At 45.3% G+C, this 27,450-nt stretch overlaps 1 protein-coding gene across 3 annotated transcripts in view; it reads right to left on the bottom strand.

Moving 5' to 3' along the window:
* Nucleotides 1-27,450, bottom strand: part of LOC126199173 (protein kinase C and casein kinase substrate in neurons protein 1-like) — a 626,821-nt gene that overhangs the window by 360,524 nt on the left and 238,847 nt on the right. Inside the window, exon 1 of one of the 3 annotated variants that reach the window (XM_049935940.1) lies at nucleotides 2,308-2,358. The exons of the other annotated variants lie outside the window; for them this stretch is intronic. Within the exon in view, the coding sequence (XP_049791897.1) occupies nucleotides 2,308-2,343 (36 nt within the window). The 5' untranslated portion in view covers nucleotides 2,344-2,358. Of the gene's footprint in view, nucleotides 1-2,307; nucleotides 2,359-27,450 lie in introns of those variants that run through there. 3 annotated transcript variants of the gene reach the window in all.

Raw genomic sequence — 27,450 nt, 5'->3', positions numbered from 1 at the left:
GGGCAAGATAGAGGAACAATTGTCAGTATATATTGCTTAAATTGCAAGCTGTTGCGGTTCAGGCAGTGATTAAGGTATAACAAGTAATGTCATGTATCTTCAAAACAAGGAATGAAGTTTCTGTGGCCGCAAGTGCCAAATATTGATTCGATAAATGAAGAACAGGTAACTGTAGTTGCAGCTGCAGCGGATGTTTTGAGACGAAGATTTAGATTTAACATGCATGAAATTTAAAGTGTTAACCTCAAATAATTTTGGCGCTATGTGCGTGGCATTCGATGCTAGTACCTTTCATTATACACTCCTGGAAATGGAAAAAAGAACACATTGACACCGGTGTGTCAGACCCACCATACTTGCTCCGGACACTGCGAGAGGGCTGTACAAGCAATGATCACACGCACGGCACAGCGGACACACCAGGAACCGCGGTGTCGGCCGTCGAATGGCGCTAGCTGCGCAGCATTTGTGCACCGCCGCCGTCAGTGTCAGCCAGTTTGCCGTGGCATACGGAGCTCCATCGCAGTCTTTAACACTGGTAGCATGCCGCGACAGCGTGGACGTGAACCGTATGTGCAGTTGACGGACTTTGAGCGAGGGCGTATAGTGGGCATGCGGGAGGCCGGGTGGACGTACTGCCGAATTGCTCAACACGTGGGGCGTGAGGTCTCCACAGTACATCGATGTTGTCGCCAGTGGTCGGCGGAAGGTGCACGTGCCCGTCGACCTGGGACCGGACCGCAGCGACGCACGGATGCACGCCAAGACCGTAGGATCCTACGGAGTGCCGTAGGGGACCGCACCGCCACTTCCCAGCAAATTAGGGACACTGTTGCTCCTGGGGTATCGGCGAGGACCATTCGCAACCGTCTCCATGAAGCTGGGCTACGGTCCCGCACACCGTTAGGCCGTCTTCCGCTCACGCCCCAACATCGTGCAGCCCGCCTCCAGTGGTGTCGCGACAGGCGTGAATGGAGGGACGAATGGAGACGTGTCGTCTTCAGCGATGAGAGTCGCTTCTGCCTTGGTGCCAATGATGGTCGTATGCGTGTTTGGCGCCGTGCAGGTGAGCGCCACAATCAGGACTGCATACGACCGAGGCACACAGGGCCAACACCCGGCATCATGGTGTGGGGAGCGATCTCCTACACTGGCCGTACACCACTGGTGATCGTCGAGGGGACACTGAATAGTGCACGGTACATCCAAACCGTCATCGAACCCATCGTTCTACCATCCCTAGACCGGCAAGGGAACTTGCTGTTCCAACAAGACAATGCACGTCCGCATGTATCCCGTGCCACCCAACGTGCTCTAGAAGGTGTAAGTCAACTACCCTGGCCAGCAAGATCTCCGGATCTGTCCCCCATTGAGCATGTTTGGGACTGGATGAAGCGTCGTCTCACGCGGTCTGCACGTCCAGCACGAACGCTGGTCCAACTGAGGCGCCAGGTGGAAATGGCATGGCAAGCCGTTCCACAGGACTACATCCAGCATCTCTACGATCGTCTCCATGGGAGAATAGCAGCCTGCATTGCTGCGAAAGGTGGATATACACTGTACTAGTGCCGACATTGTGCATGCTCTGTTGCCTGCGTCTATGTGCCTGTGGTTCTGTCAGTGTGATCATGTGATGTATCTGACCCCAGGAATGTGTCAATAAAGTTTCCCCTTCCTGGGACAATGAATTCACGGTGTTCTTATTTCAATTTCCAGGAGTGTATTTACAATCTTGTTGCTGGATCGTACTGTTTGATGTATGTATCGTGCCAGGTTTTTTTCTTTTGTGAGGCTTAATACAGCACTTAAAGTTTTAAATCAAATACTTGACCTTCAAAAGATAAAGTTTCGTTGTGTTTTTGAAATATTGAACATAAATTAAATGGCAGTTGACAGTTGGAGTGCAAGTATAGGCCGGTCAATGCATTCCCAAATCCACGCTAACTTTGACCATCCACAAATTTTTCCATTATTTCCTCCATATTTTACAACTGTATTGTGCTAATTACTATGTAATCCTCTCATACAGGTCACTAAGGTCACTAACATAAATATCACAGAAATTAAAAAACAATCATGATAATCACAATTCAATCTGAAAATCGGTATACCTGGTTTACGGTACTAGAAACTTAAAATATGGCATCCAATCATCAGGAACAATAGTACAGACAATGTTACAAGACGTGTTTCTACGCACATACGGTACCATCTACGAATGGCACAGGAAGGGGAGGGAATGATTCGGATAAATTATGTACCCTTCGCCTCACACCGTACAGTGGATTGCGGGGTAGAGATACAGACGTAGCAGCTGCGGGTGTCTGGGCAGGGCACATACATCTTGACACCGGGTACAACGTGGCCCTTTCTGCCGCGATGACGGCAGCCGCTTCCGCACTGGCCTGGAGGCGGCACAGCTGTTGTCACCAGTAGCCGGCAGCAGCCAAGTCACGCGGAAGTCAACTGTCGCCGCCTTCCTCGTTGTGGTGTCACGTGGGCAGCGACGCAACCGCTGACAGATACTAGCCTTTACCAGGTCTCCACACACTGCGGAGTGCTCGTGGCGAACGAAGGAATAAAGGAGGGCTGTAGTTCAACATTGTGCCGACATCGACGTCATTATTAAAGATGGATAAGAGCGTAGGAAACAAAGCATTCACAGCAGAGCAGCTACAGATGAACATGGTGATCGCAAAGTAGTACTTCAAAGGATGCAAGAGGAACAACATGACCAGCCTATAATGTTTCTTTAACTTCTTCAATGTGAAACACGAGCTGAGCAGGATTATAATGCTGCTCTCTGTGGTTTCGCCGTGCGTATGTCCTAACGTCTCTAAATTCTGTTATTAACACACGTTTCTGCGGAAAGTGAGTCGCTCCGTTGACACTTTTCGTCACAGTAGCGGCCACTTAAGCCTGCTACCCAACACCACAGGGTGTACCTAGTTAAGACTGGCCACCCAAAACAAACTTTGATATAAAGAGCGAATTAATATACTGATGTGCTGATTCCGCTAAGTGAAAGAGAACGCTGTGGCGAATTTCCTGACGTACGTACGTAATTTTTAACGTCTACTGCTACATAATAATGTTACTGACCAAACATATTTCGTTCCATCATTACACACACGTGGATCTCCGTCCACCATTTTTTTTCTGCGTAAATAGGCGTATTTTTCCACTTATAGAGCGATGGCCGCGAGTGTGGACCTTCCACTTTTTATTTATAAAACCAGGCCACAGCACCTTGCAACGAACGATTCGTGTGTTAATTTAGAGCCTGGTTGTACGCAGAAAATGATTACTTCTACAAAATGAAAAGGAATGCAAATAATTATTATGCCGAAGTATTAGACTAATAATATGTGTTTTTAGCTAACGTTCGCAAACTATTCTAGATGTTGAGAATTAGTTCAGATCTCCACAAATTTTCTTCGTTACTATGAAATAATCTATTTTCTGAATGTGCTCCTACGCACTTCAGGTCATAATGCACATTTGCTAATTTGGTCTCCGATAATGGAATTTTGAAATAACCGTTATTTCTACTACACACCAATACACGAACCACTGATGAGAAATTACATGCTGCTCTTAATGATAGTAGTGCGGAATTATCTGACTGGGACGGAAACTGACTGGTAAACAATAAAAAGATGTCGTGACAGTAGCTATCATAGGACGACGTACTTCTACAATGAATTTCTGATTTCTGACAGTGAATATGCAGTTAAAGAAAAAAAACCAACAACAGGAAGAGTTGTGTTGTAAAACGGGATTTCGTTAATTGGTTGCAACGTTGGCCAATTACCAAAATTTGTTGAGGCAAGGAATGCCTCAAGGTGCTGCAAACGTAGTTCCAATTCCAAGATAAGAGACATATGCACCAAATGTGGAATGTATGTATGTATTATAAAAATAATTGTTTTGACGCTTATCATAAAATGCACCGTAAAGGTTTATTTACTGGCAATAACTACTGCAAGATTATTATTTTCTTGTATTTATGAAGTAGTTTTAGAGCATCAACAACAACCTGTATTGGAAATAACTTCAAAATTATTAACATTAAGAATCGTATTTTCTGTGTGCATTAGCAGATACAGTTTGCAGTTTCCCATAAACACACACAAGCCCGCGCGGATAGGAGTGCAGCACCGGCAAGCACCAAATCTGCATATGTGGATACTGAAATTTTGCAAACCGTTTTAACCTGCTCGGTAGCCGGAGATCTGACAGTGGGATTGCTCCTGGGCTAAATTTTCGCCACCTGAAGCCGGATTTCGTAACTGACGAAGGCCTATCAGAACCACATTTTAGTTCACCATGACCTTTCGACGTTACTGACACTTCTCGTGGGTTACAAGTATATGTCGTAACTACTAAATGTGATTTAATGAAATTTTCTGCAGAACATTTCCGCAACATCTGGACATCAAAATATGCCGTGTTACGTGTTGTCATTTAGTCATATAGCTCGTTTATCAGATGGGTGTTATTTCGCCACTATGTTAAATCATGTTACCAGGTTGCCCTTCTCCGAGTACTATGCGTTGCAGTGTGTACTGTTAAATATATTTAAGATAAACTTTGATAGATTCACAGATTTTACACCCAATATTATGTCATATTTACAGTACACTTGCGCTCTACCGAAACTACGCTTTGGTCGTTTTGGTACACTATATAAATGACGTAGTAAATGGTACGATTACCAGTAGTATTGGTAACAATAGTACAGAAAGAAACTCAAATTAATGTGTGAGAGGAACTGTGAGCCTACGACTGTTTTGTTTGATTTGTATATAATTACGAGGGTTGACTGAAAAGTAATGCCTCCACCTTCGTAACTCTTCAACAGTTGGCAGCATTGGTATGCGGCAGGTACTGGCTTGTTCCGTAGCCTCTTCTCTACATGTCCAGTTGGCGGGAAGCCTTAGCATTGAAATGTTGTCTTGTTACAGTGTGAAGTATGGATCCCTGCGCAGACGGTCGGTCAATGCGATTTAAGCAACGTGCAGTCATTGAATTCACGACAGCAGAATGTGTCACCCCAAAGGAGATCAATCAGAGAATGAAAGCAGTTTATGGTGATTGTGTTGCTGTGAGTACTGTGCGTCTTCATTCTTGTAACGCGAGAGGAGTTCCTGGCAAATTTCAAGTCTGTGCGCTTTCATTTCAGTAGTCAGCATCTGGGGTACCCATCATGAACAGATCTTTCTATAGCCAAGCAAAGCAGTAACGTGACCCACACGTTCTTGTGAAATGCCGATTGTGCTAGCAATTTCTCTCTGAGTGATACGACGACCGTCCTGAATCAATCTGTCAACATTTTGCTTGTCAAACTCGGTGGTTGCTGTCACAGGACGTCCAATTCTTTGTATGTCACGCAGGTCAGATGTTCCTGCCTCAACATCCTTAAACTTACTCGCCCAACGACGCACAGTACTCACAGCAACACAATCACCATAAACTGCTTTCATTCTCTGATTGATGTCCTTTGCGGTGACACCTTCTGCTGCCATAAATTCAATGGCTGCACGTTGCTTAAATCGCTTTGACCGACCGTCTGCGCAAGGTTCCATACTTTACACTGTAACAAGACAACAGTTCAATGCTAAGGCTTCCTGCCATCTGGAGCTGTAGAGAAGAGGCTACGAAACAAGCCACTACCTGCCGCATACCAATGCTGCCAACTATTGAAGAGTTACGAAGGTGGAGGCATTACTTTTCAGTCAGTCCTCGTAATAAGAACCGCAAATAGATTAGTGCTAGTCCATTGTATATTATAATCCTCACAAAATATAAACTGCATCTGGTAAGTAGCAAAAAATAGTAACTGCGTAAGTTCTGCGCTTTTATGTGACCAAAACAATTGCTTCTGATGCAATTACAGTTTACACGCACAAACATAAAAAATTACATTATTATTGTTTTGTTGTTCTCAACTGAACGATCACCACAACTACATCACTATCATCATCATCCTTGTTATTACTGATAAGTGCCAAAATTGTTAGGCCTATAAATAACAGAAAGATGTTTTACATAAGCTCGACGAAGAACTGAACGGATGTTTGATATATTTTTGTTTCACATTTTTAAATTTTTTTTTTTTTGAGGAAATATCGTTTCCTAGTGCTGTATGATAAATCTATATTGTTACTTTTAATTTTTGCTACAACATCTCCGGCTCATTTTATAAATGAACAATTTTCGAATAAAACCTGAAGTAAATATTGACAAATTCTATTTAGCTGTAAATACTATTTATCTGTAAGTAAGAGGTAGGAGGATAGCTAATCTAGTAAGACACTGATAGCATACGCAAACAAAACGATTGCAATGAGGTAATGCCTGATAGGTACAGTATGTAAGATACCTTAAGTACGCGTAACGCAATTACTACCTTAACTGACCAAACCTACTAGCAAAACAACTGCAGTCCACGAGTACCTGTGATGGTCAACACACACACACACACACACACACACACACACACACACACACACACACACACACACACACACACCCGAGGGAGGACTCTAACCTCCGACGGGAGGAGACGCGTGAACCGTGGCAAGGCTGCCCCGCGCGGCAGCTTACGGTAGTTTCACAATTCTTGTCATAGGTGGTAATCATTTCTCAGTCAATGAAGTGAAGATCCCAAGGTAGTTTGCGGCAGCTTTCGGTAAGTCCACGAGTGGCTTCTTTTACTATAGACTTCAGCTTAGTCTAGCGAAAACAGGACGTACGTGTACTTACGCAGAAAACCTGGAAGAAGGCTGTGTTGCCATCTTTAGCCCTTTCAGAAGTCAAAAACATATCTACCAGTCCCAGGAGGCTGCATCTCCAGGTCAAAATAGTAGGAGTGTGGGGTGAATGGATAATAAGAGAGGATTAAAAGAATAATAATAATAATAATAATAATAATAATAATAACAACAATAATAATCGATGGCATGTTCTATTCCAATTTAATATAAGAGGTTAGTGAATATCTTCGGAGGCTACGTGAGAATATTCGCAGACGACTGGTGCAGGGAATGGCAGTTCAACCTGAGCTTAAATAAATGTAACGGATTGAGCATGAATAGGCAAATAGATCCACTACTGCCCAATTACAATGCAGGCGACTAATCACTAGAAACAGTAACTACCGTACAATAACTACGAGTAATCATCCGGAGCGAAGACCTGTGCCATTATCTTCGCCCGGTACCCAGTCCCAGTTGCCCCATCCCCAGCTGAGGTTCGAGTTGCCGTAGACAGTGAAATACTTTGGCGTAAGAAAATAAAAATGGTTCAAATGGCTCTGAGCACTATGGGACTTAACTTCTGAGGTCACCAGCCTCCTAGAACTTAGAAGTACTTAAACCTAATTAACCTAAAGACATCACACACATCCATGCCCGAGGCAGGATTCGAACCTGCGACCGTAGCGGTCGCGAGGTTCCAGACTACAGCGCCTAGAACCGCTCGGCCACCCTAGCCGGCCGCCGGCCGTAAGAAAATAACTTCACATGGTGCGATCACTGCGGGGCTACGAGACAGCTGCGCCCGCTATACCTGGTACTCAGCGCACGATCAAAATCGCCACCAGGCGTTGGTCTACGTCTGCATCAACACTCTGCAAGCCACCTGACGGTATGCGGCAGCACAGGGTAGTTACGGTACCAGCGACTCATCCCCTTTTCCTGTTCCATTCGCGAATGGCACGTGGGAAGAATTATTGTCGGTAAGCCTCTGTATTATCTCTTCACATCACATGAACAGGGAGACGAAAATAAGAAACCTAGCCGACTATCGCTCACACCGAAGCAGAGTTTATTGTTCGGTCTCACTCCCTGTGGTTCTAGTAAAGCTAACGAGTATCAAGGAGTAGGAGGCCCTTTGCTATTTCTTTATTAGACAACACTTCGTCAGGACTTCACGACCCGAATACTCTGTGTCTTTTGGTCTCCAACGCTTCGCACTGGAAGATTAGTATGTTGCAGTCTCATGGCCCTCGCCACGTACCTTACATATAGGGACTTCTGTCCTATACACAGCGTGTGTAATTTCTTAAAGCTCCCATGACCTGTTATTCCTACCATGAGTTTAGCCTGTTTTCTGTTCCCTGCTTTGGCATCATTAGCTTACCCTGTTTTTGTTTTGGGATACCTTCATTTACGAAATGCTCCTGCGGCCGCTCATTGATTATGCAGCTGTCGTCTGAGGCAATAATGCGGAACAGTACGTGGGTCGGCCCCACCGCGTCCAAAACAGGGGCCGCAAGCGGGAGCTGCATCTGCCGCAAGACTATCAAACGAAGCTGGTTCACCAGATGGCAGCCTTCCCTTACTTACGAGAGCAATTCCGCACAGTGGTGAGCGCCTTTTTCGAGACGTCAGAAGGCTCCCAAAACACACACACACACACACACACACACACACACACACACACACACACACACACCCCTGGGCGCTGGCGCACGAAAATTACCTAAGCATCAGTATCCGCTGGCCACACCTGCTGCGTACTTAAAATGAAATACGGAGCACAGAAGTGACAGTCACGCGTACAATGAAATGAAGGTCGACCCACGTATAGGAGGTGTGGTATCACGCACCAGTACCACCCCACAGGCGGTAACGGAAATGCAAGTTTCCGTCAGACGCTGATCGCAGTCGTGCGGGAGCCGATGGACCAATGATGCACGGCCGCTGAGCTACGACTCCAGTGGCTCCGCACCACGAGCTCCCTCTGCCGCCGCGATGTAGGACGGTCCGCCGCAGCAAGAGAGACCAGCCGCACTTTGAGCCTCTTCGCTACGTGACGCTACGCAAACGCCGCCTAGTCGCGGCTCCGACATCATCGCTTGTGCTTCGGTTCAGAAAGCCTCTTTCTTGTTGACACTTTGTGCTGGAATAATTCTTGCAGCATTATCTGTAATGAGTCTTCGAACACTTGGAAAAATACAAGCAAGATAAATCTTTTGTTCACTGTGTTAACTTGTTCGCTAATCGTTTCTGCCGCTGTCCAGCTTTCCTACGATGACAGTTGCTGCACTCTGTAGCTCACCTCTCCATACCGTAGTGTACGAAGTCGTACACAACAGAAGGAACACCTGACACGTTAACCCTAAAAAAAATTGGAAATAAGAAACCCGGCAAGGAACTCGCGGCTGAGTCATATGATTGTTTCCGGAAGTGAGTTCTTTATCACCCACGTGCTCCTCAAGATACTCCGTACAACCTCTGGCAGTTCGTCGGCCGCATTTTGTGCATTACTCGCTACAAATTCCAGAGATCGCCATCCACGGGCAGGAGGAGCCGGCCTGCTTATGCTGCCAGCGGTGCCGCGCTGCTGCGGCTACTCAGTTTCGCCCGTACTCCACTGATGGCTGCACGGTGGCTCTTGACCCCGAGTGGCTGCGGCTACAGCTACGGCTGAACACGGCGCCTCGCCATGGCGACGGCGGGACCGGTTCCTCCGCGTCCGTGGCAGCGGCAGCAGCGCACCAAGGTCAGACACGTGCTGCTGCTGCTGCTGCTCCCACGTTCAGTGACACAAAGCTCCCGGCTCGTGGAAACACCTTAAAACGCGAATGCCTATCTTCGGCTATAAACACTATGTGATCGAAAGTATCCGGACACCCCCGTGTAACGCGCGACTGACCACTAGATGTCACGTGAGGCTGACCCGCCACCATAAAGGCAGTAACAGCAGAGTGCGACTGTCAGGAGAGGTCAGTGACATCTCAGTAACAAATCCAGCACGGATATGTCAACCCTTCTAAAGCTGCCCAGTCCGAGTTTTGGTGACGTTATCGTGAAGCAGAAATGCGAAGGAACAACCACAGCCAACCGAGATCATACAGACCTCATGTACAGATGGACAGGGACCATCAAGCCTTCCGGAGAGCGGTTCTAAAAAATCGCATGAAATGAGCGGAACGAATCACTCTAGTTGCAATGTGCTACAAGCATGCCAGCTATTACAATGATTGTGCCTAATTAACAGAAACGAAAGAGGTACAGTGGTCGAGCAGCTCTTCGTAAGCCATACATTTCTGTACGCAGTGCCAAGCGATGCTTGAGCTGGTGTAAAGAGCGAAGCTACTAGATTGAGGTTGAATGAAAACGAGAGATTTTTTGTAATGAATCATGCTATATCCCGTCGCAATCCGATGAGAAGGTTTGGGTTTGATGAATACCTGTAGAACGTTACGTGCCATCATTTGTAGACCCAGTAGTGAAATACTGGCGAGGTGGTGTTACAGAACGGGGGTGTTTTTCGTGGTTAGGGTGTGGTCAGCTTTATGCGCTTAAGGAAACGCTGAACGTGGAAGGACTTTAGCTCATTTGACAGCATTGTGCGTTGCATATAACAGCGAAATATTTCGGAGACGACGACTGATGTCATCAGCATGACAGTACACCGTGTCATAAAACAGCGTTTGTGAGGTAATGGTCTATAGACAATAACATTGCTGAAATGGGCTGACCTGCCCTGAGTCATTAACCGAACAGACCCCTTTGGAATTAGTCAGCATGTCCACTTCGCTGGCAGACACCGTCGAGGCCGCTGCCCTGCAGGCACACACAGCCTGTCGTCATAACGGGATCTCTGATTCGTTGTGGGTTACCAATTACAGTGGGACCTCGTTTATCCGGTCCTCATTAATAAAAATCTCCGGTTCACACTGGTTGTATTTTCACCGCAGTCACTCAACAGCAGGAGAAGTCAATTTTTTTTTATCTACCGCTCACTTTAGCAACCCTGAATGAAATTTTATAACCGCGCACCGGCTTCAAGGTAATGGTAATTTACAAATCACTGAAATAACTTTACAAAATTTGTGAAGCAGAATTACAGCATATTACGAACGTACCGTCCACCGCCCGCCGTGAAACCTGGCGCGCACACACTATTGGTCTGTGGGCACTAGGTTGTCTACCACTGCTGTACTGTGTATGATATCAAGGAATTAATGGTGGAAACGATCGACGACGACAGTCGTTAAATTTATAACCTTCGCATATGCGTCCTTGCACTAAGTCATTTAACAAGTTGACACTGAGTTGTACCTTACAGCCCAGTTTCTTATGAGCGTAAAACCGCATAAAAGGATAACAAGGTGATTGTGTCCATTTGCAAAAATTTATATGTACTTCGTGGAATGAATAAAAGAAAATTTGTTAGACTGCTCAATTTGTTGCGGGAACTTCAACGGTCACACATTGGAAGAGTAACCAGAAGGACATTATTTGACGAAATTGGCGTTCATTACGAAGACATTACCAGAAATACAGAGGCAACAACACAGCTGGACAAAAGTGTGTGTGTGTGTGTGTGTGTGTGTGTGTGTGTGTGTGTGTGTGTGTGTGTGCGCGCAAGCGCGCGCGCGAATCGTCCGCAAAATTTTTTCCCGGGGTAGTGAGAATGAAAATAGCCTTTTCTTCAGACAAACGAGTTGGTCAGTTTCGGTCGGAATATATCATCCTAGCAGCAAGCAATGTAGCCAACGAATAGCCTGGAGAGAGAGGGGAAAAAAAAAAAAATCACTCTCTCTTTTCCCTAACAGCAACCAGTATTTTTTTAGGGTCAATAAATTCTAATAAATTTGAGGTGGGGGTATTATACAGCAGTATACAGCGTGTCCCAGAAGGAGTATTCAGTGATAGGAATGAACAGTCGAAGCCAAATAGGTTAGTGAACATGGGCTATTGAATGTATAACCTTAAAAGTTACGAGCACTACATCTTCAATACTACGAAACAAACCTCTTCAGTTGTAAGCTCCTTGATTTTTTTTTTTTTTGAGACATGGAAATAAGGTCCAAATCAAAACAAAAATGTGTAGTAAACATAGGCTCTGTGATGAATACCTTAAGAACTATCAGCACTTGTTCAGTAGGTGAGATGTGTTTCACATTAGCGACGATAAGGAAGTGGTCGTAGCACTTACGGTATGCATTTTAGAGCCCTTGTTTAAGAGACATTTTTGCTTCAAATGATTGTTCCTGTCACATTTCCTGAATACTGATGACAATTCAATCCTGGGACACACTATATGTTGAAGAACCCACTCCGCGGATGATTAGTTTTGCCCTGAACAACTCCGCTTTAACACGATCGAAACGTGTTATTTTAGTAATGTTAGTATTTTATAAAATGATGCGGCAGTACCCCTCGAAAAGATTGTAATGTCTTTAACACCGGCCACGTATGTCTTAAGTATTTATGATTTCATCCGTGATTTACGAACATTATTGCCCACATGGCACGTCAGAATAGCACGATTGGGAAGACGGGTAGGTTAGAGAACTATAATAACCTTACTACAGGCATACACATCGATAAAATTAAATTAATGGAATCAATGTCACGACGTTTCATCACATAGAAGGTTCAGCATATTTGAACTGTGTGTACTGATATCAATTACTGTCACTGCATTATCAATGATTTCATCCCTATTGATTCATTTATATCATACATATTCATTGTAGTAGTGTACACCACGGTCCTCTTCCTGGTGGTTCCCCACTTTCACCGTGAGAAAATCTTTGGTAGTAGCGTTTGGGATACATAGGTGGAAATATCAGCGGCAATAATTGTGTGTACGAGGATGCGTGCTCTAAGAAGCAGAAAATTCGGGTTCGAGTCTTTGTTTGGTGCAAATTCTCAGCTTTACAGTATATTGATTACACTGCAGGTTCAACATAATAGCTACCGGCTTATACTGATATCGTTCCATTTCACTGCATCAAATTAATTTCCATCGATCTATTCATTTCACTTGAACCGCCCGGATAGCCATGCTTATTAAAGCGTCGTTTCCGGCACGGGTAGGTGCGCCGATCGTGTTGAATCAAACCCGGAGAATTAACGACGACTGTCGATGTGCCGGCCAGCTTAGGTGTAGTTTTTCGGTGGTTTCGCTCATCCCACCAGGTGAATACTTGGCTGGTATCCATGTCCCACTGGAGATTCACAATCCGTAAACATTTAGAAAACTCTCGCTCACTTTCACATGAATAACGCTATCCGCAGGCAGTTGGGGTGCACATAAATTATTCTGTCCAGGGGGTTACGGAGCGGCGGAAGGAGACCCATCCGGCCACTCCTTGAATTAAACGTGTCAAATCTGTTAATAACCATGCCGGCCCTGGCCCGATGCGGGTCAATAGCACAAGAAGAAGAATAAGAAAAAGATCTATTTATTTCACTTCAGTGCATTTACTTAATTAAGAAAGTTACTCCCGATAAACTCTCACGTAAAGCCTTTCAGTGGCTAAACCAGTTTCGACAGTACTCCGTGGATAATCCTTGGTGTAACACAGGGTCAAAATAGGCGGGCAGTTACAATGTGTGAGGCCCCTACCCGAACACTTACGGCGGTCTTTACCTTTTGTTGAAGGAAGTAATAAGATGCGCGATTCTTGGAATGTGCGATTCGCTCTCGCAGTTTCAACAGTGAGTGATGCACAAGCGTCTCTTGTAGCGTCAGCAATTTAGATCTATCATGACACTCGATAATGGTCTGTAAGTTACGGTATTTCGTTCAACAAAACAAATGAAGACTTGCCGGGTTGAAACGTCACTACTGTTTTAAATTTCCCGCAGTGACTCTAATGGGTCGTCAGAAAAAAGCGGTACCATTACAGACGAATATTGCGCTCCAACATTCGAAACTGGCATTGGTAAAAATAAATAATTAAAAAGACCAACAGAAAAGGATGTGTTCCATCAATAAAGCAACAGGCACAATAGAGAAAATTGGTTTGTACAGAATCACATTGATTCTCCTAATTCAGCCTCACGTGATCGCCGTCATAAAACATTATTCGCTGAACTGCTTCTCAGGTGGGAAATAAAACTGCAACACCAAGGAGGAGTTGTGCGACAATACGAAAGCTGGTAGGCGTATTCTACATCTCAAAGATGATGGCCATTCAAATTTCAAACCAGTCGCACAAGAGGATGCAAATCAGGTTTCCTTTAAATACGCACTGTACCGGTCGTGAGCCTTAGTTGCCTTTTGAGATTGGTCTAGTGAGCCGATGTTAGTCGTGAATGCCCTTAAGGCGACAAAGAAGTCATTATCAACAACTCACTGAGTTTGGATGAAATCATGTAATAGGGCTACGAGAAGCTGGATGATCCTTCCGCGATACTGCAGAGAGACTTGGCAGGAGTGTAGCCACTGTACATGATTGCTGGCAGGGTGGTCACGAGAATGTACGGGCTCTGGCCACGTGGCACTACTGAGAGGGAAGAACATCGCGTTCGGTGTGTGGCTCTGGCGCATCGTACAGCATCTGCAGCAGCTATTTGAGCTTCAGGTGGCACTTTACAAATCGGTTGCTTCAAGAATAGCTCCGAACCAGGCGCCTTGTAGCATGCATTCCACTGACCCGAACTACCGCCACATACGACTTCAGTGCTGTCAAACGAGAACTCATTGGAGGGCAGGGTGGAGGTACTTTGGGTTTCCTGATGGAAGCTGGTTCTGCCTCGGTGCCAGTGACTGCTGTGTGTTAGTTAGGAGGAGGCCAATTGAGGGCCTGCACCCAACCTGTCTGCGTACAAGACACAATGGACCTACACCTCGAGTTGTGATCTAAGGTGTGATTTCGTATGACAGCACGAGCACTCTCGTAGTTATCCTACGCACCTTGACTGCAAATATGTACGTCAGTCCGGTGATTCGACCTGTTCTGCTATCAGTCGTGAACAGCATTCCAAGGCTGTTTTCCAACAGGATACCGGTCGCCCATATACCGCTGTTGTAACCCAACGCGCTCTACAGATTGTTGATATGTTGCCTTGGCCTGCTCGATCATCAGATCTGTTTCCTGTCGAGGAAATATGGGACATAATCGAACGACAGCTCCAGCGTCATCCACAAACAGCATTAACCGTCACTGTACTGACAGATCAAGTGCAACAAGTATGGAACTCAGTCTCTCAAACTGACATCCAGCACATGTACAACAAAATGGATGCACGTTTACATGCTTGCACTGAACGTTCTGGCGGTTAGACCGTTTACAAACGTAGGCCCTACCAGCATTTCACAATTGCAATGGCTCTCGCGCTTCCATTAACCTGTGATATTGCAATTTCAAGTACTTACATATGGTACCGATACAAATGTAATCCCGCAATTTCATTACTCTACATTAAATATTTTTGATGTTGTGATTTTTTTTCCCCGTCAGTGTATAATGAGAAATTACACACTAACAGAATTCTTAATCTACATTCGTTACATGCTGAAGAAATGTTATGGACCTTGTTTCGCACGTCAGACGCTTTGGAGCGAGCGGATGGCGTCGTTTCGTAACGAGAGACGGCCGCGCCTGCGCGCACCGTGTTTCCACAGCCATGCTGAATGTACGTCACAGGCGCCGTGCCGCCCACGCCGTTTATGTCTGACTGAGTAAATATTCCGAGAGCTTACGGATACAGGGCGCCACAAAGCGTCGCACACGAACATTTAGACGGTACTGAGTAACTACGCATGCGGACTTTACTTCAAATGCTTCATAGAAGAGCGTCATTCATTCTTTTTGCAGCGGACTGCCAAATTAAGGACACACTCATCTCAAGAATATGTCACGTAAATACCGCGTAACACCGTCTTCTAATCTCGATAATGAACATAATTCAATGACGAAGGAGTCCACAAAGTTCATCATCATCATCATCATCATCATCATCATCATCATCATCATCATCATCATCTAAGAATGATTATGCCTTTCAGCGTTCAGTCTAGAGCACAGTCCCCCTTATAAAATTCATCCATGATCCCCTATTCAGTGCTAACATTGGTGCCTCTTCTGATGTTAAGCCTATTACTTCAAAATCATTCTTAACCGAATCCAGGTACCTTCTACTTGGTCTGCCCCGACTCCTCCTACCCTCTACTGCTGAACCCATGAGTCTCTTGGGTAACGTTGCTTCTCCCATGCGTGTAACATGACCCCACCATCTAAGCCTGTTCGTCCTGACTGCTATATCTATATAGAGTTCATTCCCAGTTTTTCTTTGATTTCCTCATTGTGGACACCCTCCTGCCATTGTTCCCATCTACTAGTACCTGCAATCATCCTAGCTACTTTCATATCCGTAACCTCAACCTTACTGATAAAGTAACCTGAATCCACCCAGCTTTCGCTCCCATACAACAAAGTTGGTCGAAAGATTGAACGGCGCACAGATAACTTAGTCTTGGTACTGACTTCCTTCTTGCAGAAAACAGTAGATCGTAGCTGAGTACTCACTGCATTAGCTTTGCTACACCTCGCTCCCAGTTCTTTCACTATGTTGCCATCCTGTGAGAATATGCATCCTAAGTACTTGAAACCGTCCACCTGTTCTAACTTTGTTCCTCCTATTTGGCACTCAATCCGTTTATATCTCTTTCCCAATGACATTACTTTCGTTTTGGAGATGCTAATCTTCATACCATAGTCCTTACATTTCTGATCTAGCTCTGAAATATTACTTTGCAAACTTTCAATCGAATCTGCCATCACAACTAAGTCATCCGCATATGCAAGACTGCTTATTGTGTGTTCACATATCTTAATCCCACCAAGCCAGTCTATTGTTTTCAACATATGATCCATAAATAATATGAACAACAGTGGAGACAGGTTGCAGCCTTGTCTTACCCCTGAAACTACTCTGAACCATGAACTCAATTTACCGTCAACTCTAACTGCTGCCTGACTATCCATGTAAAGACCTTTAATTGCTTGCAAAAGTTTGCCTCCTATTCCATAATCTCGTAGAACAGACAATAACTTCCTCCTAGGAACCCGGTCATATGCCTTTTCTAGATCTGTTGTTGTTGTTGTGGTCTTCAGTCCTGAGACTGGTTTGATGCAGCTCTCCATGCTACTCCATCCTGTGCAAGCTTCTTCATCTCCCAGTACCTACTGCAACCTACATCCTTCTGAATCTGCTTAGTGTATTCATCTCTTTGTCTCCCTCTACGATTTTTACCCTCCACGCTGCCCTCCAATGCTAAATTTGTGATCCCTTGATGCCTCAAAACATGTCCTACCAACCGATCCCTTCTTCTAGTCAAGTTGTGCCACAAACTTCTCTTCTCCCCAATCCTATTCAATACCTCCTCATTAGTTCCAATGGCTCTGAGCACTATGGGACTCAACTGCTGAGGTCATTAGTCCCCTAGAACTTAGAACTAGTTAAACCGAACTAACGTAAGGACATCACAAACATCCATGCCCGAGGCAGGATTCGAACCTGCGACCGTAGCGGTCCTGCGGTTCCAGACTGCAGCGCCTTTAACCGCACGGCCACTATGGCCGGCCTCCTCATTAGTTACGTGATCTACCCACCTTATCTTCAGCATTCTTCTGTAGCACCACATTTCGAAAGCTTCTATTCTCTTTTTGTCCAAACTAGTTATCGTCCATGTTTCACATCCATACATGGCTACACTCCATACAAATACTTTCAGAAACGACTTCCTGACACTTAAATCTATACTCGATGTTAACAAATTTCTCTTCTTCAGAAACGATTTCCTTGCCATTGCCAGTCTACATTTTATATCCTCTCTACTTCGACCATCATCAGTTATTTTAATCCCTAAATAGCAAAACTCCTTTACTACTTTAAGTGTCTCATTTCCTAATCTAATTCTTTCAGCATCACCCGATTTAATTCGACTGCATTCCATTATCCTCGTTTTGCTTTTGTTGATGTTCATCTTATACCCTCCATTCAAGACACTGTCCAATCCGTTCAACTGCTCTTCCGAGTCCTTTGCTGTCTCTGACAGAATTACAATGTCAGCGGCGAACGTCAAAGTTTTTATTTTCTCTCCATGGATTTTAATACCTACTCCGAACTTTTTTTTTTTCCTTTACTGCTTGCTCAATATACAGATTGAATAACATCGGGGAGAGGCTACAACCCTGTCTTACTCCCTTCCCAACCACTGCTTCCCTTTCATGTCCCTCGACTCTTATAACTGCCATCTGGTTTCTGTACAAATTGTAAATAGCCTTTCGCTCCCTGTATTTTACCCCTGCCACCTTCAGAATTTGAAAGAGAGTATTCCAGTTAACATTGTCAAAAGCTTTCTCTACAAATGCTAGAAACGTAGGTTTGCCTTTTCTTAATCTTTCTTCTAAGATAAGTCGTAAGGTTAGTATTGCCTCACGTGTTCTAGATATATAAAGCATAAATACAATTCCCTGTTCCACTCATAACACTTCTCCATTATTTGCCGTAAGCTAAAGATCTGGTCCTGACAACCTCTAAGAGGCCTAAACCCACACTGATTTTCATCCAATTGGTTCTCCACGTAGTTCCACATATTTTATTTCGGATTAAGAGCGGGTCGTTTAACGGACAAGGCGAAGTGCGGTGAGGTGCCTGAATGTTTGCCAAACCAGGAACGTACACGTGAGGTGGACGAAGGTATGGAAACAAGACAAACTTAACACGTTAACATGCCCAATACGGCATACGAAAACCGTTGGTATTCACAACAGCTTCCAGTCGTTGAATGCATAGATGGTTTGCAAGGGAATATTATAAACATTCTTCCTGCAAAACAGTGGCAAGTTCAGGAAACGACGATGGATGTGCATAGCCATCATCTCCTTCTCTCCGAAGTACACTACAAAACCACAATAATGCTGAGATCTGGTGAGCGTGGTGGCCACAGGGTATATGACGGTTCAGCCTCATGCTCAAAAATCCAGTCCTGGAGGATGTGAGCTTTGTTAATAGGGAACCTGCCGTCTTTGAATACATTCCATTTGGATAACAAACATTATACTATGTGATGGACCCGATTAGCCAAAAAGTTCACATAATCCATGGCAGTAATGCGACTTTGCAGAGTAACCATGGGGCGTATGGGATACCACGATATGGTCCCCAATTCATCACCGAGGCTCCGTATGGTTCAGTCTTGGGACGTAAACTCGGCCAGGAGGAGGAAGCAGTTTGCAACAAGACTCTCACGACCAAATAACTTTCTTCCACTTCTCCATAGTGCAGCCTTTATGGCTGCGGCACCATGTCGTGTTACGGACATTTACATCACTCATGAGTAATTTTTTAGTATCAGCTCGCTCTGTATTTCCCTTGTTATGAAGCTCCCTTGGTATTTTATTGGTGCAAACAGGGTTTTCGAGTGTGACATTCAGTTCTGCGGTGCCCTTCCGGCTATCATCCCCCATTTTTCGTCACAATCCTCTTCAATGAGCGTGTGTCACTATCACAACACTCTCTTTCGTCCGGATTGTGACCCAGTGGATGTTATTCTCCCGCTTTATCCGTATGCGGCATAAATTTTCGACGCAGTGCCTCTTAAAACACCAAAAACCTTGGTTACAGAAGCACGCACCGTACGAGCACCAACGATTTGCCGATGTTCAAACTCACTTAAGCTCAGACATAACGCACTCACAACTAAACAGAACCGTGGTCTGACCTCGACTAACACTTGCAAGGTATTCACGATATTGCACGCATTTATGCTCAAGCACGCATTTTTCGCAGCGTTTTCATGTTTTGTCCAACCCCTTTACGACTGTTTATCCCGTGTACACGGCTGTCGTCGCGAAAGACGGGATTGCTGACAGCATACGACGATCTACAGGAAACTGCAAGACTTGGGCATCGAGAATGTTGAAACGAATATCCCGCTTCATGATGATGTGGATCTGAATGAGTGCACCCAAGTCGTGGTACGAAAGACACTCCCAGAACATCACAGAGCCACTTGCGGCCTGAAGTCTGCCATCCACACACTGCGGGTTGAACACGCCTTACTGCACCGGGACCGTCGGTGCACTCCATGCCTTGCATTATTCGGAAAGACCCAAAATCGCGACACGTCATACCGCACTACATGCCGCCCGTCAGCAGCTGTATAGTTTCTGCGTTGTTTGGCTCACTGAAGACGCGCCACTGTGAGCAACGGCGTTCTGAGAGGTATCCGACTCCAAATGTCCATTACAGATACTTCCTTTCGCAGCGTTCGTTCGGAAATGGCTGAGAAGACCTGAATTCACTGACAGCAGCAACTCCAATCATGTCTGAAACTGGATGTCACTGACACTGTGTGACACTTATCTCCAGCCCCTGTCGGTTAGGATTTTTTTTATGACCAATGTTGTTGCGCCGTGTTACATGGCTGCGAGAAGTACACCATAGTTTGTGGACACGATGGACAGTGCGTGCTGATACATGAACCATGTGGTCATGGGCACCTCCAAACAGGGCAGCTCCTTCGAACCATTCCTTCACGTCGACTCATGTTCAACCGACTGGCACATACACACTACTTCACAGTCATGACCTTCGTCAGAGGTGGAGTGTTATTTGACTGTCGAGTACCACTTCTAATGGCTTCAGAGCGACCATTTTTTAAAGGATGACTAACACACAGTTCGGTTAGCTTATATTTACATGAAAGAGCTGCCTATGCATTGACTTCTACTTTGTGCTGTGGAACGCACATTTACATCTCCCGAAGAAACAATGAATGCTGGGGCCGGCCGCTGTGGACGAGCGGTTCTAGGCGCTTCAATCCGGAACGGCGCTGCTGCTACGGTCGCAGGTTCGAATCCTGCCTCGGGCATGGATGTGTGTGATGTCCTTAGGTTAGTCAGGTTTAAGCAGTTCTAAGTCTAGGGGACTGATGACATCAGATGTTAAGTCCCATAGTGCTCAGAGCCATTTGAATGCTAGGAATTGGCTAGTGGCGGGACGGCCAGTCGTAATTCAGGACCAGCACACTGCGTGCCACTGTTCCGTGTTGAAATCCTTAATCTCTCTGCAGTGGCCATAGCGTGAGGACGTCGCACACAGACGGTCTTGATCCGCTCGTCATGTAAGGAACTGACGCTCAGCGGAATACTTTGTGGTATTGGAGAGTAGGTTGGCATTTTCCAGCGCCCATTCCTTGGGTTCATTACAAATCACGAATGTTAGAAACGTAACAATCACCCATAAAAGCGGTGAAGTGGTAAGACAATGGACTTGTGTACGGCAGGACGGAAATTCAAGAAACCCAGCCGGACATCAAACGTTTCTGTTTCGGTCATTTCAGTTAGGCATTTTACAAATGCTGGGATGGTCCCTTTGAAAAGAACGTGGAGATTTCCTTCCCTATCCTTCTCCGATCCCAGCTTGTGCTTCTTCTATAATTACCTCGTCGTCGATGGGAGGTGTAACCATTACCTTCATTGCCTCCTTCAGCATCAATTACAGGATTCAACGTGACGGGTTGGAGGAAGGCTTCAGAATATCATCTCGATTACCATCCAATAAAGAAAATAGTGCAGTATCCAGCCATCCTCTTTAAGCTAAACATTAAATATACTACTCATGAACCTTTGCTAGGGTCCTACTGACATCTAGACCGTATCACATATTGGTTCTATTTTCCATGTCAAACTGCAGGCGTATTGGTTCCACAGCTATAGCAGGCACGGTGTGGCAAAGGAAAAAATTGCGGCGGATATCTGCCGACTGGATGTAACTAACATCAGGAACACTGTGAAAAACTGTGGTGGTGTAGGAGTGTCACATAAAAATAATTCTCCTGAATCTTCGAAATTTGTGACCAGATTCCTACAAGCAGTTGCCCGACCGCCGCAGTCCTGGAGGAACTGCCTGCACCTCTACCACCGTCGCCGCTCCTCCCTTCCCCCCTCCCCCCGCCCCTCCTCACATGATAACCGCTGTCATATGGCGACCAGACAGCTTCCGTGCCGACCCGAGCCGCTTCTGTCCCTTGTGGTTTAACGCCCTTTACATAGCAGCAACATTGTGGGCTCACCACGTCCTCTGATAGAGTGAAGAACTGTCTACGTGGTTTCAAGAGAGTAGTTCGACATCTGTCCCTGTATATTATGTGACAAGGGTGCGTAGCGTATCTGAATAACTGCGTGCGTTAGGATAAAATTTGTTGTTATCTCACTCATTCATTCATTCTCTCTCTCTCTCTCTCTCTCTCTCTCTCTCTCTCTCTCTCTCTCTCTCTCTCCCCTGTTAAAATTACTTTGTTAGGGATCAGTCAGGCCCACAGTCACTCTGAATAGGTCTTTAGACACAGTCTCAGGTGCTTGGTTGTGGGTGAACGATTGCTGTTCTTGCAGTTCAACGATGCTTAATATTTTCGTCTATTCACGCTCATTACATTACATTCACGTATCTGGAAGAATTCAAGTCAGTTTCTTCCTTTTGAGGATGTGATGTTATACAATAATTTTTACCTTTGCAACTGACTGTGTAAATGAAAAATGGCTAAGTAAACCAGCGTTAGGGGTAAAATTCATATGAAATATAAGAGTACACGCAAGTGACACCTGTTCGTGACCGAGAAGACACAATGCCTCCCAATATAAGTTTTAAATGAATAAGATGCTATGTGCTTGGTGACAAAAAATGTTTTAGTAGTTCCATACAAACTTATTACTCTGAATAAAATATTCGTATCAATCTATTTAATAAGTGGTGACTGCAGGACACTGAGAGACGAACTATTTACATAAGACTGTGCATGTCCGAAGGAACACTACATAGTAATTCTGAACGACACAGGCACTGCAATATTCAATTAAAATGTCCTCCTCCTCCTCCTCCTCCTCCTCCTCCTCTGTACAGGAATTATAGGAGTGTACGAATGCAAATTGTGTCCCAGGAGAGACGACATATGGAAGTCTGTGTCTGGCCGTGACTCGCGCATGGATAGCCAAAGCGGTTAGGGCGCGACCGCTCGCGGAAACAGAATCCAGTTCGAGTTCTAGTCAGACACAAATTTTCATTCCCTTATACAGCTGGTTGTTTTTCGTACTCACAACTGACAATACATTTCATGTATTTCATAATGGCTTAGTCGCCGCAATACCTGTTCTTTCGGACATGCATGCATGTCCAAGGAACACTGCATCGTTCTCTTTAACTCAGGAACTTGAGCAACTTATCGTTTTCTGGTTGTTTGTTAGTACAGTAGATCTGGAAACAAGTATGCTGTCTCTTTGTTACTCTGATCCGGATATCGATATTTTTCGAACGCCTAATACCACTGGCTACATGTAGCTGCGCGGCAGAGAAGAACGAGATGGAGGCTGTTTCCTCACATCCCGCCTCACCCCTCGCATTCTTCTGAACTACGCGTTGTAGCTGCTAACCTACTACTCATATAAACTACCGAGCCGCATTGGCGTCTGCGGATGGGCGAGATAATGAATCTACGAGAAAAGCGTACGTGAGGCTCTGCAAGTTGTAGTGCCCCTATCAGAGGTGAGGCATTAACATATCGCGAGGCTGATACCATTCGTTCGCCAGTGCTGCAGTAAACACACATTTTTAGACCATTCGGTACATCGTCTACGTGAGTGCCCCGCGTGCTGTAAACAGAAAGCTCCACAACACTGCGCACGGCAACGGAGCGAGCGGAAGAGAAGCTCGGCTCGCTGTGTCAACACCAGACCGCAGGCCGAGGCCGGGGGCCCTATTTGCAGTCCGCGTGGGAGAAGTGGGTACAGACAGCGCGTAAGGAAATGCAGCGTGAGCCAGACGGCATTAACTTTCGCCGCTGTTCATTAGGAATACGCGCATTCCTGAGATAGTAGATAGTGCAGGAGTTAAACGTCTGCGCGCTCGACAGCGCACAACTTGAGGCCAATAAAGCACATTCACGATTAGTTGCAAAAGATAGCTTCCAGTTAACTGTAAAATCCTCACTAAGGAAATGCAATAGTAGGTCATTGTATTTATTTTATGAGACCCACCGAGCTCGCTTTCTTGACTTCTTGAACCATTGCCGCAAAATGTTAAGGACGCTTACCACAATAAGGTCAGGATGAACTTATGGAAAACTGTTTCCAGTTTTATTGAATTACGAAAGAAGACCAAGAATAATCCTTCAGCACTAGTCAAACCAAAGAAGTAATCCATCCTAATGAACAGCGTAAAGAGGTAAAACACAACGTTCACGAATTAATGTTCCTGCTGTTTCTGTTATTAACACTATGCCTCAAATAACAATGTGACTAAGAGACACGAAAAGGAGCGCTGTCGGAGAAACTAGTGCCACTCTAATCTTACGGTGAAGTGACGTCTAAACCAAGTGTCCATGAAAGTCGATGCGACCTAGAAATTCCATATCAGTCGACAACTGAAGAACGTTGGAGCCGCTACATTGAATTTAGTCGTATTTCGTTGCTTTCGTATTATGACCTCCATGTTATGAAAGTGTGGGGTGCGTACTGTAAGACCTTCGGTACACACACCATCAGATTATTTGACTTGTCGCTCTAACGAAGTAGGCGAGTGTCAGCAATATGTCTCGTGGTCTTATCGTGGCGTGTGTATCTTCTGCCGTTAGGTCAGACGATAGAAATGCCACTTGCACGCTTAGAGTAGCAGATTGACGGTGACCAACTTTAAACAGAACTTCATTAATTTTCACACACATTTATTAAAATAATAACAAGCATAAAATTACTTAACTTGATTCTGGATGCTATTTACAATTGTTAATCTGAAGTTCCTTTGGTCTTGGTATGTTAATCTTATTCTCACACATCTCGGATACTTGACAAAGTGTCTAGTCATTTATCTTCATGGCTGTGTACAGGAATATGGTAATCTTATTAGGCGCAGACTGAAACTTGACTATAGACTGGTACAGACTAATGTAGACTGTTACAGATAAATGCAGACAAATGCAGACTGACTAATCGGAGTTTTTTTTTGTTTTTTTTCCCTTTATTGAATTTCAATTCCCCCTCGAAGGGGGCGGGCTGGCAGCAGCTTAGTATGCCGCTCTTCAGCCGACAGATTTTGTGACAAACATCAAGAGAACAAATAATAACAAAACAGGCGATAAAATCGGAGACTTAGAGAGTAACAAGGCGAAAAGAAATCGTGGAACTTAAAACAACAACAGAGGGATGATGATGCTAATAAAAATACATACGAAGCAGACAGGGAAAACAATAGACAATTAAAAAACACGGCGACAGTCTGGATTCTGTTCGCAAAAGACATAAAATTCACACCTAGCGACAGCATGGTTTCTGTTCGCAACACGAGAAAGACAAACAACACTGAATAGTCACTGGAACACTGCACTAAAAAGTTGGCAAATGTGACACCACAGTCGAGAGCAGGTGGGGGGAAACTGGACAGAAGATGGGAAAACAAAAAAAAAAAAGGGGGAAAGGAGAGTAAAAGCGAAGGGGGGGAACCGGGAAAGGAGCTGATGGAGGATGAGGACCCAGAAGAGGGGTGGGGGGCAGACGCGACAGGGAGTGGGGTAGGCAGAGGAGGGGAATACAAAAGGACTGGGGGGGGAGAAGGGAGGTAGGGAGAGGTTTAGTGGGGAGAAAACAGGACGGAAGGGGGGGGGAAGAGGGAGCCCAGGGAAAGGACAGAGGAAAGGAGGGGGAGTGAGGATCAGAGTTGATAGGAAGGATAAATGGAGGGAGAGAGGGCATTATCCGGGAGGGGGAGTTGACGGAAGCCACCTTGGGAAAGGAGATGGAGGGTGTAGAGATGGAGGGTAGGGGGGACACAACGGTGAAGACGTGGCAGGGGGCGGGGATGGGAGAGGAGAGGAGCAACCAGGGGGTGAGGGGGTTCAAGACGGCGGGAGGTGTAGAGGATGCGGATATGTTCGAGGGATGGGGGAAATGAATGAGATCATAGAGGATCCGCATGGGGGACGGGAGGCGGATACGGAAGGCGAGGCGGAGTGCATGACGCTCAAGGATCTGGAGGGAATTATAGAATTTGGTGGGAGCAGATATCCAGGCGGGACTGGCATAACAGAGGATGGGACGGATTAAGGATTTGTAGGTGTGGAGGATGGTAGAGGGGTGCAAACCCCATGTCCGGCCAGAGAGGAGTTTGAGGAGTCGGAGGCGGTTGCGGGCTTTGGATTGGATGGAGCGGAGATGAGGTATCCAGGTGAGGTGACGGTCAATGGTGAGGCCAAGGTAGGTGAGGGTGGGGGTGAGGCGGACAGGACGTGCGCAGACAGTAAAGCCGTCGGCACACGGACCGTGCATCCGAACGTTGAGCGTTGAGCGTGCCGAGTTTCTGACGTCACAGCATGGAATAGCACGCTCGGGAGTCTTTCCGAACGTGCAGAGCAATATCTGGCATGTCAGATATTCTCAGCGTGCGTCTGAGCATTGACCAATGACATGGCACAACGCCACCTACGTCACACGCACGCCGTCTCCCTTCAGTACAGAGTCGTGACGCGCCATATTGTCATTCATTTCAAGCCTATGCGTATATATGCCGTTCCGAGCACCAGCAAATTGAGAATCACTGCAAAACTCATTGTTAACTGTGTGATTCGTTCCAATAAAATAATGAGAAACATCATATTCGCGGCAAAATAATTATTGTAACTTGCGTATAATGAGAGTAGGCTATTTGAAGGCAGCGACACACTGAAGATCCACCCAAAACGCATTGTTCTTGGTACAATGTGTTATAATTAAATTTCAGTTAGTAAAATATCTACGATTAAAGTTTTTGGCAAGAGGTAAGGTACTATCATTAGATACAGCAGATGTGATGTTGGTATAGCGTAATGAATAGCATCATTGTATACTAATGAGGTTTTTTTGTTGGGGCGGTGGTTCGCGTCCTGACACGACAAATTTTTTTTCCTAACATTCGCGTTTTTATTAGGTTCTGATACTTTATTATTAGTTTAATATAAGTATAGACTGTAATGTTTCATTTTATGTAAATACAAGTTCACCTTTTTTTGAGGGGTAACTTTGTTCGATTGGCTTAATCTAAAGGATAGCTTACGCTACTTGTATAAAGGTATTTTTTCTCCTTTTTCTTTTACGCTTCGTAATTGACATGTTGCAAAGATTCTGCTACTGGGTACGAACAGTGATCAAGTAAGACTGACCTTGGGGTTTTACTAAAATGTGGGAATGATGAAATAATGTTTATCTTATGCGGAAAGTATTCCAATTTTGTAACGCACTGCTTGTAATGGAACTTTTATAAGCCTGTGTCCTTATTGATTGGACATGGTACTTTCCTTTTCGTGGACGATGGAAGAAATGTGCATTTTAATAGAGCTAACGTGGGAATTTTACGCGCCCGTTGAGTAAACAGTGTGATTAACGAACTAGAAACATCCCTCAACTGTCGCTTGAGTGCGTTGCGATCGCGTATACCACGTTGGGGTCCATGTACCGCATGCACAAGTCGCAATATTCCTGAGCGTTGAGCAGCACGTTGAACTGGGCACGCTCAACGTTAACGTTCGGCAGCACGGTCCGTGTGCCGACGGCTTAAGGGAGAAATCCAGGAGCCGGAAGGAGCGAGTGGTACGACCTACGATGATTGCCTGGGTCTTGGAAGGATTGAGTTTCAGGAGCCATTGGTTACACCATGCAGCAAAAAG

Source organism: Schistocerca nitens, chromosome 8 (assembly GCF_023898315.1).
Source record: "Schistocerca nitens isolate TAMUIC-IGC-003100 chromosome 8, iqSchNite1.1, whole genome shotgun sequence".
NCBI classification, from domain to species: Eukaryota; Metazoa; Arthropoda; class Insecta; order Orthoptera; family Acrididae; genus Schistocerca; species Schistocerca nitens.
This window is presented reverse-complemented; position numbering and strand designations above follow the sequence as displayed.